The sequence below is a fragment of the Anastrepha obliqua genome, chromosome 4 (assembly GCF_027943255.1).
Source record: "Anastrepha obliqua isolate idAnaObli1 chromosome 4, idAnaObli1_1.0, whole genome shotgun sequence".
Lineage (NCBI taxonomy): Eukaryota > Metazoa > Arthropoda > Insecta > Diptera > Tephritidae > Anastrepha > Anastrepha obliqua.
Window position 1 is genome coordinate 80,000,001 of NC_072895.1, and position 20,374 is coordinate 80,020,374.

Here is a 20,374-nt window from a genome sequence, read left to right on the forward strand (position 1 = left end):
TCAACCAGCCGTCTGTACTCCCCTCTGTTTAATGACAGAAGGGTTTGCGACAGTCGATCGGACATGACAGGTAACATCAGTGTAGTCCATCTGCAGCCTCTCTCAGCCTGCCAAGCTCGCTTGTGGGTAAGAGTTACCCATTTGCTAACCGTGGCTGTGATGGCCGCAGAAGGGAGTGGCAAAACGGGCTCTGAGCCAAAGAAGTTGGCCTTAGAGCCCATCTTAGCTAAGGAGTTAGAGGTGTCGTTACCCGGGATACCCATGTGTCCCGGGACCTATGTTATATTATGTCTACCGACATAGTTCAGCCTGGATTTACAGGACTTGACTACCCCTGATGTGGTTGGAGCGCTACCTAAGGCCATAAGCGCAGGATAGGTTAGGTTGCCCAGGCCCGGGCCCATTACGATATTTCCTTTCTCCTAACTAAATTGCTTAAACCGCTTAGATCTTTTTAAGAAGTGAACTAGTCTCTCCAGTGAGACATTTTGCAAATTTTCCAAGTCTTCAAAGAAATAATGGCCAAGATATTTGGCACAGCTTCTTTGAAGTGAAGGGCATTCCGACTAAATTTTTTTTCATCGCCACAATTTCTGCAGAACTAAATAATTGTGACGTACTCCCATTTTACTGCCTAGGGTGCCAATTGTGCAGTGATCCGTTATAACACCTGTGAGGACGCTGATAGTTGATCTGTTGAATCCAAGCAGATATTTTGTCCTTTTAAGATTCAGTTTTGGATAGAACGCTTTGGAGACACTGCAGTTATTAGTCAGGGACCACCTTCTATTGGTTTCCGCGATTACGCTCAGATCAATCGCAGTGTATAATTCGTTTACAGGAATGCTTAAGTCCTTTAGCACTCGCCGAAAGTCAAGCTCATAGCCTTTCCTTGCACATTCGCTCATCCGCTTTTTCATTTCCCTCCGCTCCACAGTGGTCGGGAACCCAACAAAATGTAGTGTTGTGTCGTTGGATCAGAAAATAACACCTAAAATTGAAAAATAAGGAGGATAGGCTGCTTTTGTAGCGTTCACTGTTCATCAAACAGTAGATCCAGGAAGCGTGCCGTTTCGACGGTAAAAAATTAATTTTGTTTGAAAAAGCATAATAAAAAACAATCATTAATCAATCCATGACCATCATAATTTCTGAATCAAATTTATAATAGTATTGATTCACAATATATAAGTTTCCAGTGGTTTCATCAACTTTTATATCATGATACATATTATAGCATGATATATTATATCATAATACAGTAGGTTCTGTTTTTATGCGGTTTTGAAATAGTGCAGTTTTTTTTTAAATTACAAAATGCATGTCGACCTATCGGGAATTGTACATATAAAAAAGATTCTAAGCCAGCTAAGCAAAAACTCATCACAGATTATATCAAAAATGCTAACCCTACAAGTATGCAACCGCCTGCATCACCATCCACATCAGACGTGTACATTTCCTCAAGTGACGAAAGTGATTTTACGCCAAATCCTAAACGAACGCGCAACATGTGGGTATTGTCTGATTTTATTTCTGACTTAAATTTATTTTTCGATTCTGACGTTTCTTAAATAAAGATATAATTTTCAAAAATACAATATTTTGTTTATGCGATTTTATTTAATTATTTCAGATTCATGCGGTCTATGGGACGTATCTATAGTTATAATATGGGACTAGTGCCCTTTTTCATGCGATTTTATTACATTATTTCAGATTTATGCGGTTTTAGCACTTTTGAAACGTATCTATAGTTTTACTATAGAACTGGTAGCTTTTTTATGCTGTTGCTTGCGGAACGTATCTACCGCATAAAAACAGAACCTACTGTACAGGTAAAATAGTGTGATTAATTTTACCTGCACCTATTCACTTATGTATCTATTTTAATACATTGTGCAAACCGTCTCCACATATGCTATCCATGGGTATATGTTTCAACTTTTTTCTCTGACTATAAATATTAAAAAAAGGTACGACAAAATTTTGTTCCCCGCATTAATATGATAATATATATGTAGATAACTGTCGGTATTGATGTATCACCTTAACGGAAGTGTTAAAAAGGGTGCCGTGGACTTAGTGTGGAAAGCTGAAGATAAAAAACGTTTACTTTGGAACCTATGACTTGTCTTTATCGAACAATCGTCAGCATAGGAGACCAGTGAAACTCTCTCTAGTGGCTGTAGCCGAATGAGTTGGTGCGTGACTAACAGCTTTTTCTAATAGCGGTCGCCCCTCGGCAGGCAATGGCAAACCTTCGAGTGTATCTCTGACATGAATCGGAATCGGCTTGGAACTGTAGGTCCCTCCATTTGTGGAACAACATCAAGACGCACACCACAAATAGGAGGAGGAGCTCGGCCAAACACCCAAAAGGGGGTGTATATATCATAGTGTAATGATGCAAAGTGTGCCAGGCAGCAATGCATTATTTTTCAGTACTCGGACTTGATAGTTAAACAGTAAATGTTTCCTTCATTCTGCCTTCTTTTTCAAATAATACTTTCCCAAATGAAAATAAGGAAACTTCAAATGGGCGCACATCAAACTGGCTGGTACATATGTACATATTATTAAACTATGGCGTATATTTTACATAGTATTTATTTGCATTTAAAAATCACATAAGCATGTTTATGAGAGCACTTCAAATCACTGTTTGTTTTAACTATTGAAATTGTAGATATGATTGTTCCCTCTAATTAAAATTCTGATAACGTTTCTGCTGGTTTCAGTATATAAATCTAAAGGCCAGAATAAAGATTAGTCTGTGGCGATTTATGGATTACACGTTCGTAGCGATATCAGTATTGTTGTTGTTGTGGTTGTATCATGTATGGGGGGGAATGCTGCTGGAGTGACGGTCTTTGGCCGGATATAAATGCGGGTTGTTTACGTAACTTAGAACCGACTGTAATGCGAACAATATCGGTATTGTGTATTTTTTTGGTTTCAAAAACTTGCAGACATCGCTGCGGAAACGAAATAATTTTAATTTTTAAAGCGAATTTTCCGATAGTCCATTGAGGATCTGACATTTTACAGCGTGAAAACATGTACCAAAACAATTATGTTTAACAATCTGTAATTATAAAAATTGTTGGCTTCAACTTGAAGAATGAAAATCCAAGGTAATAAGCAGCATTGCGGCAAAACAAAAACGAAAGCAAGCCAGTGAAAAAACCGAAATGGGCTCAGTTATTTATTTGGGACCTAGAATTTATTTGTGGATTTACTTCTGCTTACTAATCAAAGGAAGATAAAGATATAGAAATAAAGAATAGGTTGAAAAGAGAGACAAAGGTAGAGATAGATTAGTGTGCCTCATTCCAGCTGAAACCCTTCGCTCGAATTGGTTTGAATTCTATAGACCTTGTATAGTATTCAATGGCACAGACCTCTTCTTTTGGTATTTTGATTTTCATGCCACTTAGTTTTGGAAATACCAAGGGAAGAGCCTCGATATAGTGTATACAGCGTACAACAGAAGTCTTGATACGCTACCACTTCGAAGATATTTTATAAAAAATATCACGACAGTTTTTGAGTATTTTAATATTTTATTAAAAATTAAATAAATCCAATTGTTCCCGTGAGAAATAGGTATATGAAAAAAATACCATAGAAAATCTCGCACAGCAAAAGTGTTGATACTCTTGTATTTATTATTTATTCAATAAAATATTTATGTATGAAAAAGATTAATAACAATTTGAGAAAAATTACATTTAATATCTAGTAGGATATCCTCGTAATCGAATAACCTTTTTTAGTCGGTGATGCATTGAGTGAATCAAGTTTTTGGCATAATCCAAATTTATATTTTCTATTCAACTTGGAGCAAGCTTTTAAGTTGATTTTTGCGAGTTACGTGGTGTTTCCTTAATCGTTTTTGCAAATGCTCAATAGGGTTCATATCTGGACTCTGTGGAGGCTTTGATAACAAATGAGGACTTTATGTACTAGAAACATTTTCACTATGTGCGCGGCGTGTTTGGGATCGTCGTCCTGCTGGAAATAAAATCCATCAGACAATCGAATTTTTCAGCGATGTTGTAACAAGTTTTCTTGAAGGATTTTTAAATATACTTCTTTTGTCAATATTTCATCAATAAAAACGTTCACCTCCATTATTAGGGACCCGGTGGTCTAGAGCACAAAAATTCACCTATTTTCATGATATTTTTTGCCATTAATAACTAAAAAACGATATTTCAACTTTTTGTGTTTATTATTACATTCACTACATACAATATTTACTAGAACAAATCGAAAAAAATAAAAATTGATAAAATGGCGCGCCCTTGAAAAGAAGTTCTTAAAATCGGGTATTTTTTCGCTAGTTTTTTAGTGTAAAAAATAGGAACTTACGAGTATTTAAATAAAATTATGATTCTAGTTCCGACGATAGTCATACATGTTGTGAACAACATATGCAAATTTCAAGTGATTCGATTGAATTTTTTTTTTTCATCCCCGCCGTGCTGAAAAAAGTCGTTTCGAGATAAATTAGTTTAAAGTTTGAGCCATGAAGAGCACGCGGACCGCTCTCTACCTAGTTAATGGGCTGTAGAAGCTATAATATTGGGAATTTCCGCATGAAAATTTCACAGTATATTCTTAAATTAATATACTTTCGAAATAGGTAAAAACGGAATCGATTTTTTGAAATTTCTGAACCACCGGTTCCCTTAATTCTTCATTTCGCTTCCTGCATACTTTAAGTCGATGGTTGTTTTTGTAGCAGCATAAACATCCCCCGTGCATATACAGGGTTTGATTGAAAAGTAATGAGCCTTATTTTTTTAAGCTGTCTTATTAAACCTTTGGGCTTATAAATACAACTCATATTCTGCAAAATAGGGCCCTTGATAGTCAATACACCGCTGGTAGGGGTCCTTCCACTGCAGGAAACATTTTTTAAACTCATCCGCCGGAATCGCATTCAATTCGGATGTCACAGTTTTTTGGATCGCCTCGATGGAGTCGAAGCGCCTCCCGTTCAGCTTTCTTTTCAGGCGCGAGAACAAGAAGAAGTCCGGAGTCACTGATCTCACGTAGACTAGCAAGACGGTCAATGTTCAAAAATTCAGGAACCCGGTTCACATCTTCGTCTGTTTGCGTCGTCGAAGTCCTTCCAGATCGCTGTTCGTCTTCGACGTCCTCCCGGCCTTTCTTGAACGACTTGTGCCACCGTTTAACCTAGGCACTGGACAGAGATTGGTCCCCGTAAGCCTCCTTGAGTAGCCCAATGGTTGCGGTACTCGTTTTGTTTAGCTTTGCGCAAAATTTGATCGAGTAACGTTGCTCCAACGATCGCTGCATTTTCGCCACTACAAAATCCTAACACACTTTTAAAACAGATTTCACGTGCGGAGCGATGTTGACTGCACCGCTGTTGCCAGCGAACTGGGACCGGTTTCTAGTGGAAGGGGAAGGTCCAACGATCATTTTCCCCCACCAGCCGATTCGGTTGATCGCTTGGCAGACGCTCCGCGCGGGAAGGCTCAATACTTTTCAATTAAACTCTGTACGAGGAATGCTGCTGAAGTGACAGTCCTTGGCCCGATATAAATCCGGGTCGTTGTGGTTACGTAGAACCGACTGTCGTGGGAACGTTAAGTCGATGATGTTTAGAGATGCTTGCAATACAGAAGCTGTAATCGGAGCACTTTCCAAAGGATTTTTTTCAATTGCTTTCTTGATACGGCGTTTATTGCTCACAGTAAACTTCCTTGGGCGGCCTGATCTCTGCTTATTTTCGATACTTTCGTCCTTTTTGAAACTTTGTATTACCTTTTGCACTGTTGCTTTCCTCATGCTGATGGTTTTCCTGATTTCTGAGTATGATTTTCCATCTTTATGCATGCGTACAACAATTCCCCTCTCCTGTAATGTGAGAGATATGATTGGACACGTAAAAACGTAAACACAGATGCGAATAAATGATTTATGCAGGTAATTGTGTAAATACGAATTAAGGCAGGTAATTATGTAAATACGAATTCGTAATTACACGAATACGTCATTCGCAAATGAATCACTGAATGTGGATTCTAATGTGTTGAATAATTTTATTTTGTGCCCATTCCGTCATCATTATTTTATTATTTATGTAAGCTATTTATAGTTTTCTTAAGGGCATTTTCAAAGGGTGGAAGATTTCTTATATATATTATATATAAATCTATCCATGCCTGTACATATTTTAGTTTGCGGTTCAATTTTGTTTTTGTAGAAATATTTCTACTCGTAGATTCTACGGGGGCCTGGCTATTGTACCATTAAAAATATATGCCTTATAAGTGCTCTATTAATTTTAACGCCAAACTGTGGCAGTCCACTTAGGTTGCTAATGATGTCCATTGATTTTTTCCTGGTTTTATCGTTATTCTATATACATATGGACCTACATACATACATACATGTGTATATACATACATATGCATACGGTCGCTTTCTATGGCGCATAAATATGTATTTATATACATATGCATGCAATCGGAAGTGTTATTTTATTTTTACGCATTTTCCTCGCGCGTACGAAACACGTTTGTCCAATTTTTAAGCTTGTAATTTCAAATATAGTGCAATAACCCTGACACAATTTCCACAACAATATTACGGCATAACAAGTTGCTTTGTAGCATATCGTTTGAATATCATTGAGTGTATACCTTCTGTTTAAAAAGTAAACAAAATTTGCCAGTGAAACGGATTAATTAAACCGTGCGACAGTTTGAGTGTCATTCTGTGTCGGGGCGAAGCGAATGTACTAGGGTCATATAGTGTAGCCTCCAAACATTTCGCATTCTCATTAATTTTTTTTTGTTAAATTACGTACCTAAGCGATTTTTGAAATAGTGGAAGAAAAACGGTTAAAATATTTACTTGAGCAAAATACCTACATAATTTCGTCGTATATTGTAGAATTTCACGAGGAATATTTTTGTAGAATATTTCATATATAGTTGGCATCATCTGTGGGTGTTTGACGAAGCTTCTCCCCCTATTTGTGGAGCGCTTCTTGATGTTTCCCACAAATGGAGAGATATATAAATAGTTTTACGCCACCTCCGAACGGCAGATGGTATTTATGGGGAGCTTTTTTATGACAGAAATACACTCGGATGTTTGCCGAGGAGTAACCGTCATTAGAAACAACTTTTTTCTCATTTGGTGTTTCGTGCCTGGCGTTTCGACCCTGTACACTTCCAAATGGTAGTCACGTACCAACTCACTCGACTACCGGGGCCGTTGTTGTTGTTGTAGCAGTTCACTGGGACCTGCCAGTGCGTGTGGTCACCGGGCGTCATCGTCTAATTCAAAAAACGGTAGGTCCAGGAAGTGTGCTGTTTCGCAGGTTGGGTCCAGGGAAAAGTTACGCGGGCCTTACGAGACAGTTGAAGCTCTTTGTCCGCAATATGTGGTGGTTGGGCTTCGATTAACGTATTCCGGGGTCGAGAGCTTAGGAAGGTGGTGAGAACCCCATGATGAATATCGTTTAATGTCAGTTCATATAGAGTCCGATCTACTAGTTGCAGTTGTGTTTGATCTTGGAACTGCTGGTAGTTAACTGCTACAACAACAACCACAGGACTGCTATATTGAAACCATTGGGTTTCTCAACCATTAAAACATTTTTTCTTTAAATGCGATTTTTGAATCGCATTCAGCTTCTGTGAATTCCTTTTTATCGCCTCAATTTTCTCGAAAGACTTTCGGTCCATGTCACGGGAATACGAATTGCTTTTTATATTATATTTACTCAAATAGTCGTCTACAAGATGAAGTGTGTTTTGGAATTACCTCATGGTGGTTTTTTGAATTTTGGCTCACCTGAGAAGCAGCATTCCGATGATTGTTGATTGTTTTCGATGTCATTTTATATGACTGAATGGGCTCTAAATTAACACCAACCAACTTAGAAAAAGTTATTTTAATATTATATTCAAGACGAGGTCGGTTTGATTGAGAAATTCCGGGTACTTTTTGAACAGAAGGTACAAAACATGTTTATGTGATGAATTGATAATGTTGTAATTTTAATTTTAAATTCGAATTCTTTTATCTTGCTGACGTATAAAACTAAATGTTCACGCGTTTGAATAAACAATTCTGAAATTGCCTTTACTATAACACAAATCTATTTACTACGAAGGTGGACATCTTGTCATAATAGGTGAAGAAAATGCGACAAAATACTATACCCAATTCAATATCTTAAATACATATCGCTCACTTGCTCCAAGAGTGATAACCAAATAAAAAAATGAGATGTAGAAATAACCATCCGCCCTTCCTCTATGCTACTTAAAAATGTATGGCGATATCTATAAGTATTAACCGTATTTGATTAGATGAAAATGTGTCCATTCCTATGGCAGTCGGTTTTGGATTTTCTGAAATTAAGAAGTTTCCTCAAGTTCTTTTGACGGCTCTGCACCCCTCTATTTCGTACTCTTCTGAAATAGTTTATAAGATCCGTAAGCTTCTCCTTTTTTTGCTCAATGTAAAGAAATATTCCAAAAAAATCATGAAACTAAATAAAGTTTATACAAAAAATTAAAGCAAAACATAAAAAAAACAAATTATACAAAATCAACAAATTTCTTTCCGCAACATTTCGAATAGGTTATTTTACAAATGTTTGTATATAATCTTGTATTAGAATCATCGTTGCGAATATCATAAAAATGTCACTGGACACTGAGTGTGCAAAGAATAAATAATAATATGCTACTTAGTAGCCAACATCAACATTGTTTGTGACTTTAGCAAAAGTCATGATTTATGCTCAACTTCAAAGGAGTAAAGATACTCGAATTTTATTAATGCAGCTATTTATTCTTTGTGCTTTTTTTAATTTACTCGTACATAATTAACTTGATGACTTAAGCCTTTTCATGGGCAAATGACGGCCATGAAATCAAATAGAGTGTCACCTACAAAATTGTAATGCAGCAGCACATACATCCATACACACATGCAAACATATCTACTTGCCTACACATGCATGCTTATCTACTTAAACGCCGCACAGCTTATGTAGGCCAATAATTAAAATTTGGTAGGTTAAATGAGGCCATCAAAAATATTTTGAAAAGGCCTAACCTGCAAGGCTAATAGAAGAGAAGGCTTGCGGCAACCTATGACGTCAGTGAACCAACATCGTCATACTTACAGTGGGCGAACTTCAACATTTTCTTAACTTGTTATCTGGGTATGACGAAATATTTCGTCATACATAAAAGCCTTCTGCAATGGGCATGACGAAATTTTTCGTCATGGAAATTAATCGTAATATATTGAATGCATTACGTTCTACGTTGTTCTTATCGATTAAATCTTAAAGTGGTTATATATATTGAATACATTTGAATTATAAAATATTTTATCAAAATAAATAAAAACCATAAGTTAAAAACGAGATTCCTTTATTATTTGAGGTGTGATATTACTTATCGCTGCGAAGAAAAAGTCCCCATTCTGAAACGAGTTGAGCAATAGCTAATTCCCCGGTTAACAGGTTAAACAAAAAGTTATGTTATAGTTTTTTTTATATTTACTTCTGGTATCTGTTTCCATATTGTGCCATCCATATATCTTCATTGGTTTGACCAGCCCTCCCTCACTTAAGTTCGCCATTTTTAAAGTCTTGCACATTTTTGAAACTTTTATCCATTTGTAATATTTTTCAGTACCTCTCACAGGAATCCATATTTTTGCTCAATATTACACGTCTTTGATAACAATTATTTTTGACGGAATTCATAAAATCACTATAACAACTGGGTTTTTGATACGTAATTATTTTTAATCCCGTCAAGAAATCAGAAACATTAGGCAATACTAGTATTTGTAATAAAAAATTCATCGTACGCAAGACGAGATTTTTCCATTTTTGTCGTTTACGTGCCCATTCTTAGTTTCTGACACCCTCTGTTATTCTGTAGTTTGGGACTTCGTTTGCTTTGAACACTTGTCACCTTAGTCTTCAGTAATCTTTTCTGCACTCTCTTCGTCTCCATACATTTCACGCGTCTTGCTATTTTAATCTTCTGAGACTTAACAAATGTCATTACGTCATACCCTTGCATTAACTTTTTATTTTCTCATTTCAGTTCAATCTTCACTCGTCTTTTTCTTTTATGGATTTTCCTTAATTTTCCATTCCGTATTTTTTTCTAATTTTTCTGGCTAGTCTTCTCGGATCCCCTTCTCCATTTGTTGTAGCAGCATAAACATTCCCCGTGCATATACGAGGAATGCTGCTGAAGCGGCGGTCCTAGGTCGGATATAAATCCGGGTCGTTCGGGTTACTTAGAACGGACTGTTGTGGGAACGCTTCTCCATTTGTTGTTGTTGTTGTTGTAGCAGCATAAACATTACCCATACTTACATAGGGGGAATGCTGCTGGAGGACAGTCCTTGGCCGGATATATGTAAATCTGGGTCGTTTCGGTAACGTAGAACCGACTGTCGTGGATGTCGTTGTCTCCGCGCCATAGCAAAAAACTAGTTTCACCATTTACTGTATTGTCGTTTTACATTTATTGTAAATTAGCTTTGATTTGAATATTTTAAATAAAATAATATTATTTTAAATAAATTATTATTATGGCGGTCTCCGTAGCCGAATGGGTTGGTGCGTGACTACCATTCGGAATTCACAGAGAGAACGTCGGTTCGAATCTCGGTGAAACACTAAAATTAAGAAAAACATTTTTCTAATAGCGGTCGCCCCTCGGCAGGCAATGGCAAACCTCCGAATGTATTTCTGCCATGAAAAAGCTTCTCATAAAAATATCTGCCGTTCGGAGTCGGCTTGAAACTGTAGGTCCCTCCATTTGTGGAACAACATCATCAAGACCACAAATAGGAGGAGGAGCTCGGCCAAACACCCAAAAAAGGGTGTATGCGCCAATTATACATATACAATATTATGCCTTGCTTGCTGCCTGTAGTTTATCTCTGATAGTCGATTGCAGCAATATCTTGGAAATTCTACCCGTTCACAGGATGCACAGACTGCAACCGCGTGGCCAACACCAGACCGTTAACCAACTGTCAGGGAAGGAATACAAAAAACTCAAAGTACCCTTCACTCGTCTGAACAGCGACTAATTGGGCTGCAGTGGTAGCCGAAGTTACTCTCGCAGTTTTGCTTCGGATGGCCAAACCTGGTAATCTATCATCCTTGGCCGTTCATACTCAGTGTTTTTTGTCGCCTCTTGCTTTCGGACCTTGGTAATGTAATGCATTTCGTTTTTGTGGGTTAATTCTTAGGCCAATCAATATTTAGGCACTCTGCCAGTCGTCGTAGATTTTTGCAGGCAAGGGTAAAACTTCTGCATAGGTAAACATCAGGCCCGTTGTGTGCGGCACTGGTCTTTAAAAATTAAATTCGAGCTCGTTTACCGCACTGCACAGCATACAATTAAAAATTGCCGATAACAGTACATATCCTTGTTTCACTCCCGCAATTTTTGTTCCTATTTTTTTTGACAGGCACCTAGGTATGTAATAGTGTGAGTGCTTGATCTTTTTGCTTGAGCGTATTGGTGGGGCTGCTATGCCAAATTAGAATTTTTTATGATAACATTAAAAATAATTGAATATCGCAAATATAATATCTTGGACTTTGAAAATTTACAACAATATTTTTAATATATTTCTTAGCTAGAATAATGCTTTTTTATTGAGAGATATCTAGATTTGTACGACATTTTGATGCGATTTTCTATGAAATTTAAAAAATTTATATGCAACCATGTTAGAGTAAGTAACCTTTTGGAATCAGGTGATCTCAGCTGTGGTGATTTTTGTCGACCACCTCATAGTGATTTTACGTATAGATCTGTACAATAATTTTATACGCTGGCAGGTAGTCAAATTGTCTCGATATTGACAAGCTGTAAAACATTGTTGCCAGATTCCAATAATAATGCAGTAGCACAAAAGAAAAAGTCACGTAAATAAACATTGCCACTATTCAATATTACAATGCATGTAAATCCAACACCAAGCTGTGGAAGACGGATTTGTTTAAATTGCAGCTAATATTTTGTGCGTCACATTTGCAAGGAGAACACCCTATAATTGGCACAATTTGTTTGTCACCTTTGTTAACGGTCGGAATGCTCACTACCATGTACCAGTTATCCGGTATCGCTTTGCTATTCCATACACTCTTTATTAGTTTCTGCAAAATTCATAAAAAGACTCACTGACAATTTATATATTTTTTTAATAGTTAAGTTGCCCTTTTCTGGAGCCTTGCCTTTCTTCATGTGGCTTATTGCAGCTGCATATAAAGTCTTCGTAAAATGGAGGCATTCTATGCTCTATTTAATTCTTTTTTTGTACTTAAGTTTTTCTTGAGCATAAATTTTTGATTATGCTTCTTTATTTATTTTCTCATACATATATCAGATGATTGACAGAACACCAGTATATACATACATTCAGAGTGATATTATTATTCAAATAAATTAAATTATCATATTTTAGTTGTGTTCGGTAATAAAATTTGCCATCTCTAGCCATCAATCCAAATTAAGAGCGTGAGCGAAAAGTCTCCCAAAAGCAGAAAAAAACAAAAAGTTAACGAACACAAATTTTGCTATCACCTGCAAAATCCCATAGAAGAAAACGTATCAGCTGAGTTCGTTGACACATTTTTGGGGTGTTAATATAAATTACTGTAAAGGTGTTTTATACATATATCATACTAACGTTTTTTGTTTACTGTTTTGTCGTTTTGACTACAAACTGCAAATTTTAAGCCGGCACGAGAGCAGAAGTGCACAAAATACCAGATTCTTCAGAAAATTTATTTGCTTATTTACAAAAGGTTCAGTCATATGTTCCCGTGATGGATAATTTTTGTTGCTTAAAATTCCTCCAGTATAAAATGATTGCCTCTCCGCCAATCAACTATTCAACCGTCACTTTGCTCTCTCAATATTTGCAAAAATTGCCAGTGTTTGTGTTATCAAAAACAAATTTTAAGTCTTACATATTTGCATAATGATGTAGGTTGATAAGATTATTCGGCGTGCACGTTAGCTCCTTTATCGAAAACAGAAAATACACAAAATAAATAACGCAGATACCAAAAGTAGGTAATCTGTGAGAAATATTTCATATTAACTAACGATTTTTCTATTCTGTTTCCTTAGGGGCAGTGAACTGAAGCGAAAGCGGTTGGCTTCCAACACATTGCCCGTTTGAGTTTTTTCGACTGACAAGCCCTCGATATGGGTCAGCTTATGGTGAAACTAGCGGAACCGCTACAGCACTGCAGTGACAGTGTGGCGAACATATTGGCTAGACGACGCAAGCGAAAGCGATCCATAGATTCACGTTGTTCTTCCGACGAGCTTAAACATAGCGAAACACAATCGCCAAAGAAGTAAGTATTGCACAATTTTTGATATACGCGTATTTCTAAATATTAACCACTTAATTTGTACAGGAAAAAACTACTCACCACCACACAATACATTTACCAAGCCCTTTTTAAGGAGCAAAAAAATTCCGATATCGCTGTAATGGCTCTGGGTAAGGTATGGAATCTACACAAGGTGTATCTCTGCCAGAGTCCATATTTCTATAGTATGTTTAACGGTTCGTGGAAGGAGTCATGTCAGGACTTTGTGCATATCAAAATATTAGATGACCGCATTACGTTGGAAGGCAAGCAAAAATAAATAAATAAATAAAAAATTTAAAAATTTGTTTATATAATGGCAATTGCATGATGTCAATTTGTAGCATTGGACGCTGTTTTTGGTTCCATGTACTCTGATGAGATAGAAATCGATCCGAAGGCTGTGATTTCGGTATTGGCCACCGCAACACTTTTCCATTTAGATGGCATAATTGATAAATGCGCGGAAGTGATGATTGAAACTATTAATACTGAAGTAAGTGCAGTGAATTTTATAACAATTCTTGTCCAAACTAATTGCACTATTTGGTTTCAGACTGCCATTAGTTACTACGAAGCGGCTTGTCTGTATGGAAGTGTAAATGTGAAGAAGGCTGCAATGGTATGGCTGGAAACCAATTTGCTATGCATTTACCCGAAAGACGATCAATTATTACGACAGATAAGTGTTGAACTAATGACAAAGTTAATAGCCAGCCCAGATTTGTATGTAATGCAGACCGAGTTTTCCTTATACACACTACTGCGTTCATGGATGTATCTACGTTTGCATCCTCAATATGATCCTGAAAATAGTTCTAATATAATGCCATCAACTGCTGACAGTGATAGAGATAGAAGCAACAGTAGCATTGCTAATAGCAGCAATAATAGTGGCGACAGTCCAACTCTTGGAGAACTCATTCAAGCGTATTTTGCGAATCGCAGAGAAAAGCGTCCATTCCTGGCGACACCTGAAGGTCAACCGTTTGTTCCTCCATTTCAAGCGCTACGCACACAGTACTTAACCAATCATCACACGGATTTGAAAATCGTACTTAATGATAATATCATTCCAAAGGAATGGCTGCACAGCCATGTACTGAGTCACTGGCACTCAATTTTGAGAGTCGACCACTTGCCAGAGGAAGGGTAAGTAGATTAAATGGATGCTTTTAAATGAGTTTGATATGAGAGTTACAAATTTTGTAAGTTGATACGTCAATATTAAATACTCCTACGTGTAACTGCATATGTATTGAGGCTGTAATAAAATGTATTATTGCTTGCATTTTCAAAAATATGTAAAACAAAAAAATATTAATATGTGAATATTTCCAGCCCAATTACGTAACTGTTTTCATATGTGAAATTATAAGTTTGGTAAGAAAATCATTTCGGCTTCTGCGAACAGATAACATTAGATTTGTCTTGAAGTACAATACTTCTATTAGCTAGGTTGAAGCTGTTGTCTACTACGGCACTCGGTCGGGCATATAGCCCATTGTGATACCGCGTGAGGAACTTGTTCTTATTTCTCCTAAAACTAGTGTGTACTTTGTTAAAATTAGATCCCTGAAATTTTCCAATTCATTAAAAAATTGCCTACCTAAAATGGTAAATCCACATCTGGATAGAGGAGAACAATGGCTCAGGAAGTGCGAGATCGGCTCTTCCTCATCTAGACAACTTCTGCAGAAATCATGTATGCTCTGGACGTGTCTGCCTATTAGGCAGTGCCCCGTTATGGCGTAAATTAGTGTGCTAAGACTATGTTTATTTTAGCAGAGATTCTGCGCGTTTAGCATTGAGAGACGGCCACAATTGTCGGGCGATTCTGCAGGTGGTTTCACTACGCCATCTTTCGTCCGCTGCTCTTACAATTTCCTCAAAAATAGGTAGCTTACAAGTCTGTAAGGGTATGTCTGTGTCATTGTCTGCATGCTCATCAGTCAACTTGGTTCCGAGTATCGCTAGTTCATCAGCCCTACAGTTACCCTCAATGTCACAATGGCCAGGACAATAATGTTAGCGCTATTTCGAACTATTCTACAGCATTTTCATTCCCCTCATGCAAGGAAAATGATTGTATAAACTGTAGGGAAATCAAGTTTGAAAGTTTATTGGTCTCGGTATTGGAGGTTTGGTTTCAGAAAAAAAAGGAATAATGATTTGGGGTTTCCTTGGACTCATGCTATTCTGGGTTTTGGTGCAACATAGAATATTTAAACTTTGCACATACTGCTTGTGGCATAAGGAAAATGATATGTAAAAAAGTAATTATTTAAAAATCATTTCTCCTTGCAAGCGGATTCGTCTATCGGTATAGAGCAGACCTGCAGGCCTGAACATTTACTCACCAGCCACACTCGATGGATGAGCAGATATATAAGTTTATTTTAAAGCCATTTTTATGTCATTTAAAGCCAATAGAAAATGTGGGCTTTGATACCAGTATTCTAGAAATTTTACAAAAAGTTAAGGTTTAAAGAAGTTCTGATCAAACAAATTTATAGAAATGTTCGCCCAATGTGGGTTCCATAGTTCATCTACTGTTCACTTGCGCGATGATCCAGAACTTGTTTGAGGATAAACGGATGCCCAAATAGCAGAATAGAATGAGCAGAACTGACTGATATATGAGCAGTTACCCTCGCCAGCTCGTCCGTGATGCAATTTCCAGGTATATCTCCATGTCCAGGGACCCAGGCCCTACATTTAATTGCTACTTTGGAGGAAATATTATTGTATTGTAGCGTTCGCTATTGTTTCTTACCTCTTTAAATGGGACGCTTGAGCTCTCGAGTTAGCATATTCGTATTTCAATCAAAGTGCTCAGACAAATTACCAACTCCAATGCTCATTCTTTGTAAATATTGATTTTATTTCATACTTCAACAAACTCGAAAATAAATTCCATATGGTAACTATCATAAGGCAACTTTCAACCAAAAGTAAGCGACAATATGTAACTTCAATATACAAGTTTTGCGAGATATTAAATTTATCTTTTTACGTTCTTAAGACAGGGCGCCTGTTGTATTGGTTTTGTTTTATGCGTTTTTATGTGTTTGGCCGAGCTCCTCCTCCTTTTTCGACAAATGGTGGGACCTACAGTTTTATGCCGCCACCGAACGTTGTTTTTTATGTTTTTTTTATGAGCAACTTTTTAATGCAAAAATACAAAACAGGTTTGTATTGCCTGGCGAGGAGCAACCGCTATTAGAAAAACACTTTCTATTATTTGATATCTCGTTCCCGGGGTTCCGAACCTGTGTTCTTCCCAATAGCAGTGACGCACCAACCTATTCTGTTACTGCTTTTCGTCACTTAAGGGGTTATACGCAGTTATGAAGCAAATAAAAGACGGGTTGTCAAGGATTTATCCTGAAGAAACTTCAGAATATTTTAATTTGAAAATTTTTGGCGGTTATAAAAGCATCCTTCAAGAACGTAACAAAATTTTTTATTTATAAAAATGTTGATTATAGAGCGCGCTGCAGGCGATTTCTGGAACCTCCTTTAAAAAAAGACGATTTACGGTGTACATCGTAACTCAGGATTGGATTATCTGAAATCAAAAAATCAAACAAATTTTGTTAATATATTAGATTATCTAGTAATTAATCGTTCGGCTAATCAAAATAGTGAATTTTCACAAAATGGCAGCTTTTAAAAGAAATGATTTCGATTTTAACGTTAAAATTTGGCCGTAAATTGATTATAAAATGGAAAATAAGTATCAGATTTACAAAAGGAACGATTAATTACTAGAAAATGTATCTTTAAAGATTGAGTTAAAACGGTTGACCGATCAAACAAGCCGTTTTCGAGATATCGTGTACACCGACTTGAAAAATGCCGTTTTGAAAAAAACACGTTTAAAGTTTCAATACCTACCTTAAAACGTGCCGAGGCATCTCTACATATTTAGGTATAACTCCGAAAGTATTGCTTAGATCTACTTCAAATTTCGTGCGTATACTTTTGAATATATTTACATTACAAAAATGCAATAAAAAAAATCGATTGTTTTGAAAGTCTTAACTGCGTATAACCCCTTAAATAACTTCGGATACATTCGGAAGCTTTTTCTCATATTAATGCATGCATAACGTACAGCAATTCATCTCCATAAGCTGAAAAGCCCGCTTGAAGTTTAAAAGGCCAGATACCACCACCTTTCAGCTACATCCTCTTCCTATTCTGTTATTACCATATTGAGTCGTGTTTCACAAAAATGGCTTACATTCAGTTTGGAAGCCAGTTTTCAGTATTTCGCAGTGTTTCGTGTGATACATAGCTTCTGCTACTTTTTTGAGCTCGTAATAGCTGCCATTGTAAAAATGAAACTAGCCGATGGGCAACCCTTTATTAAACAGAGAACATTAAAGAAATAAAGAAACAATTTCTGCTTGGAGATGAATAATTTTTGATACTAATTCTTAGCGAAAAAAAAACAAACAAACAAATATTAACATCATTTTGTGACAGTAAATATTATTTAGGCGGCCGCCGTAGCCGAATGGGTTGGTGCGTGATTACCTTTCGGGATTCACAGAGATGTCGTTGGTTCGAATCTCGGTGAAAGCAAAATTAATAGAAACATTTTTCTAATAGCGGTCGCCCCTCGGTAGGCAATGACAAACCTCCGAATGTATTTCTGCCATGAAAAAGCTTCTCATAAAAATATCTGCCGTTCGGAATCGGCTTGAAACTGTAGGTCCCCCATTTGTGGAACAACATCATCAAGACCACAAATAGGAGGAGGAGCTCGGCCAAACACCTAACAGAGGTGTACGCGCCAATTATTTATTTATTTTATTAAATATTATTTTTAAAGGCTGGTGTATTAATACTTATTTATTACTAATATTCTATAGAAATCATTTCTTGTTTAGTTAGCATACTAGTGTGAGATACCATAATTCTTGTATCTTTGCAGGCCCCAAGATCTTGATCCAGATGTCTTCTATAAGAATTGTATGCGTTGCGGTCGCATACTGCTGGAGCCCGGCTATCAGAAATGGCGTTGGACAGGCTTTAATTTCGGCTTGGATCTCGTGTTGGTCGCTGATTCACGCCTGCTGAGCATACGGCGCCACCATCGCAACGAGCATGAACGCTTGCTCAGCCTTCAAACCAAACGGCAATTTATGATACGGTATTGTCAATAATTAGTTTTCAGTAAAAATTTAAAATTATATGCCGAATGAATTTCTTACAGTACTTCCGTAACATCAATCAATTCACAGCGACAGCCTACGTTTACACAAAAAACCGACATTACCTCGCTTAGTTTGGAAAAGAATCAGGAGGTAACCATAATGCTAATGGATACAAAATTGGTGCACCCGCTGCTCATATCGGTAAATCTCCTGGTGGTGTCACCCACGTCCCAACAATTTAAGCAAAATATACTCACCAACGAAGAAATGGCCAATGCGGCAGCTCCTATATCAGAAATCGGTGCCAACTGTAACCCTGCCGGTGACGAAGAATCTTTGCAAAGGCCGAGCACACCAACAAATGCAACCCCATCGTCCGAACGAATGATGATGGCATCTGCAGATGATTCGGCGGTATGTGTTGTACCTCCTTCGCCGCCAAATGCACTACCTATGCTGGTATTGCAACCAACACATCGAGCTGCCTCCACAACATCGACAGTCTCGACGGCTTCATCGGTTAGTTCAGCGTTTTCGGTCGCATCGGCTGCGTCGTCATCGGCATCGGACTTTGTATAGAGCTTTACGAAAATTTAAGAACTCTTAGCCATATAAGTTATGGATACGTTCCATGAATTTTGTGATTATTCTGTTAATAAGTTCGTGTTCATGTTTTGCTTTCGTTTGAAAATAATTTTTTTGCACCAATTTATCATGGATCTGCCATACATAATTCATAATACTTATATTCGTATTGTAGGCTTATAAACTATGCACTAAAATCAACACTTTGCACAAGAAATTAAAAAAATATGAATTTTTACACGGAACTTGCGTTGTTTTACAAACGCAACCGAGTTTGAACATTTTTATACTTTCCTTAGGCATTTGAATTCGAATAAGGATGTGTGTCCAAGTAAATTAATGAAGTTAAATTAATAGTTAAGCCACCAACTTGAATAGGCGATTTTTCGGTGGCAAACGCGTACTTTAGATATATACATACATTTTTACTGTAAATATATTTATATCTTGAATTGAAGAAAATTTATATATATCTATATAAACTTATTAATATGTAATATGTACTAACTCGTTTTCTATTGTACTATGTACGTACATGCATATATGTGTACTTACGTTTCGCACAAATAATGTAAAAAAACTTTCGTCGAAAAGAAATGGAATTCGTGTTTTTTATATAAGTTCATAAAACGGGGTGTCCAAATTTGATATCGCATAGTCACATACGAGTCTCGGATATTTAATTAAGGTACGCTTAAATTGTGAAAAAATTTCTCATAAAAATAATCACAGAAAACATGTCGTTCGGATGCGGCAAAAAAGCATAGATCCCTGCATTTGTGGAACAACGTTGAGATGCGCGCTATAAATTGGAGAATAAACTCCGCTTTGTATATACCAAACTTTCGTGTTAGTTCCAGTGAAAACAGTAATTTTTTTTGTTGTTAATCTCTATCTTGTTTTATGTTTTAATCAATAAATGCAGCTACTATTAGTTTTATACACGTATTTTTATATCTGTCGTTGCGAAATTCAAATAAAAACAGTCACATTTGAGCTTTGAAAACTGTGTAAGGCCTAATATGGGGGTTCTGTAGTAATCGGTTTAAAGTTTGGATTCTGACAAAAATTCCACATGGTCAAGCGTTAGCAAAGTGGCGGTGTATAAATAGACATATCTTGGCAGCGCTGGAAGAGAGCTGCCTAAAATTACATTTGTTTGTAAAATAGTGAATTTATG

At 36.9% G+C, this 20,374-nt stretch overlaps 1 protein-coding gene across 2 annotated transcripts in view; it reads left to right on the plus strand.

Moving 5' to 3' along the window:
• Positions 1 to 20,134, plus strand: part of LOC129243658 (protein germ cell-less) — a 32,732-nt gene extending 12,598 nt beyond the window's left edge. Inside the window, exons 1-7 of one of the 2 annotated variants that reach the window (XM_054880847.1) lie at positions 12,898 to 13,129; positions 13,191 to 13,423; positions 13,487 to 13,707; positions 13,786 to 13,937; positions 13,998 to 14,593; positions 18,387 to 18,605; positions 18,669 to 20,134. In XM_054880847.1, the coding sequence (XP_054736822.1) occupies positions 13,269 to 13,423; positions 13,487 to 13,707; positions 13,786 to 13,937; positions 13,998 to 14,593; positions 18,387 to 18,605; positions 18,669 to 19,188 (1,863 nt within the window). In that variant the 5' untranslated portion in view covers positions 12,898 to 13,129; positions 13,191 to 13,268 and the 3' untranslated portion in view covers positions 19,189 to 20,134. Of the gene's footprint in view, positions 1 to 12,897; positions 13,130 to 13,190; positions 13,424 to 13,486; positions 13,708 to 13,785; positions 13,938 to 13,997; positions 14,594 to 18,386; positions 18,606 to 18,668 lie in introns of those variants that run through there. The other variant, XM_054880846.1, reaches the window with a different exon arrangement.
• Positions 20,135 to 20,374: the final 240 nt, after the last annotated feature.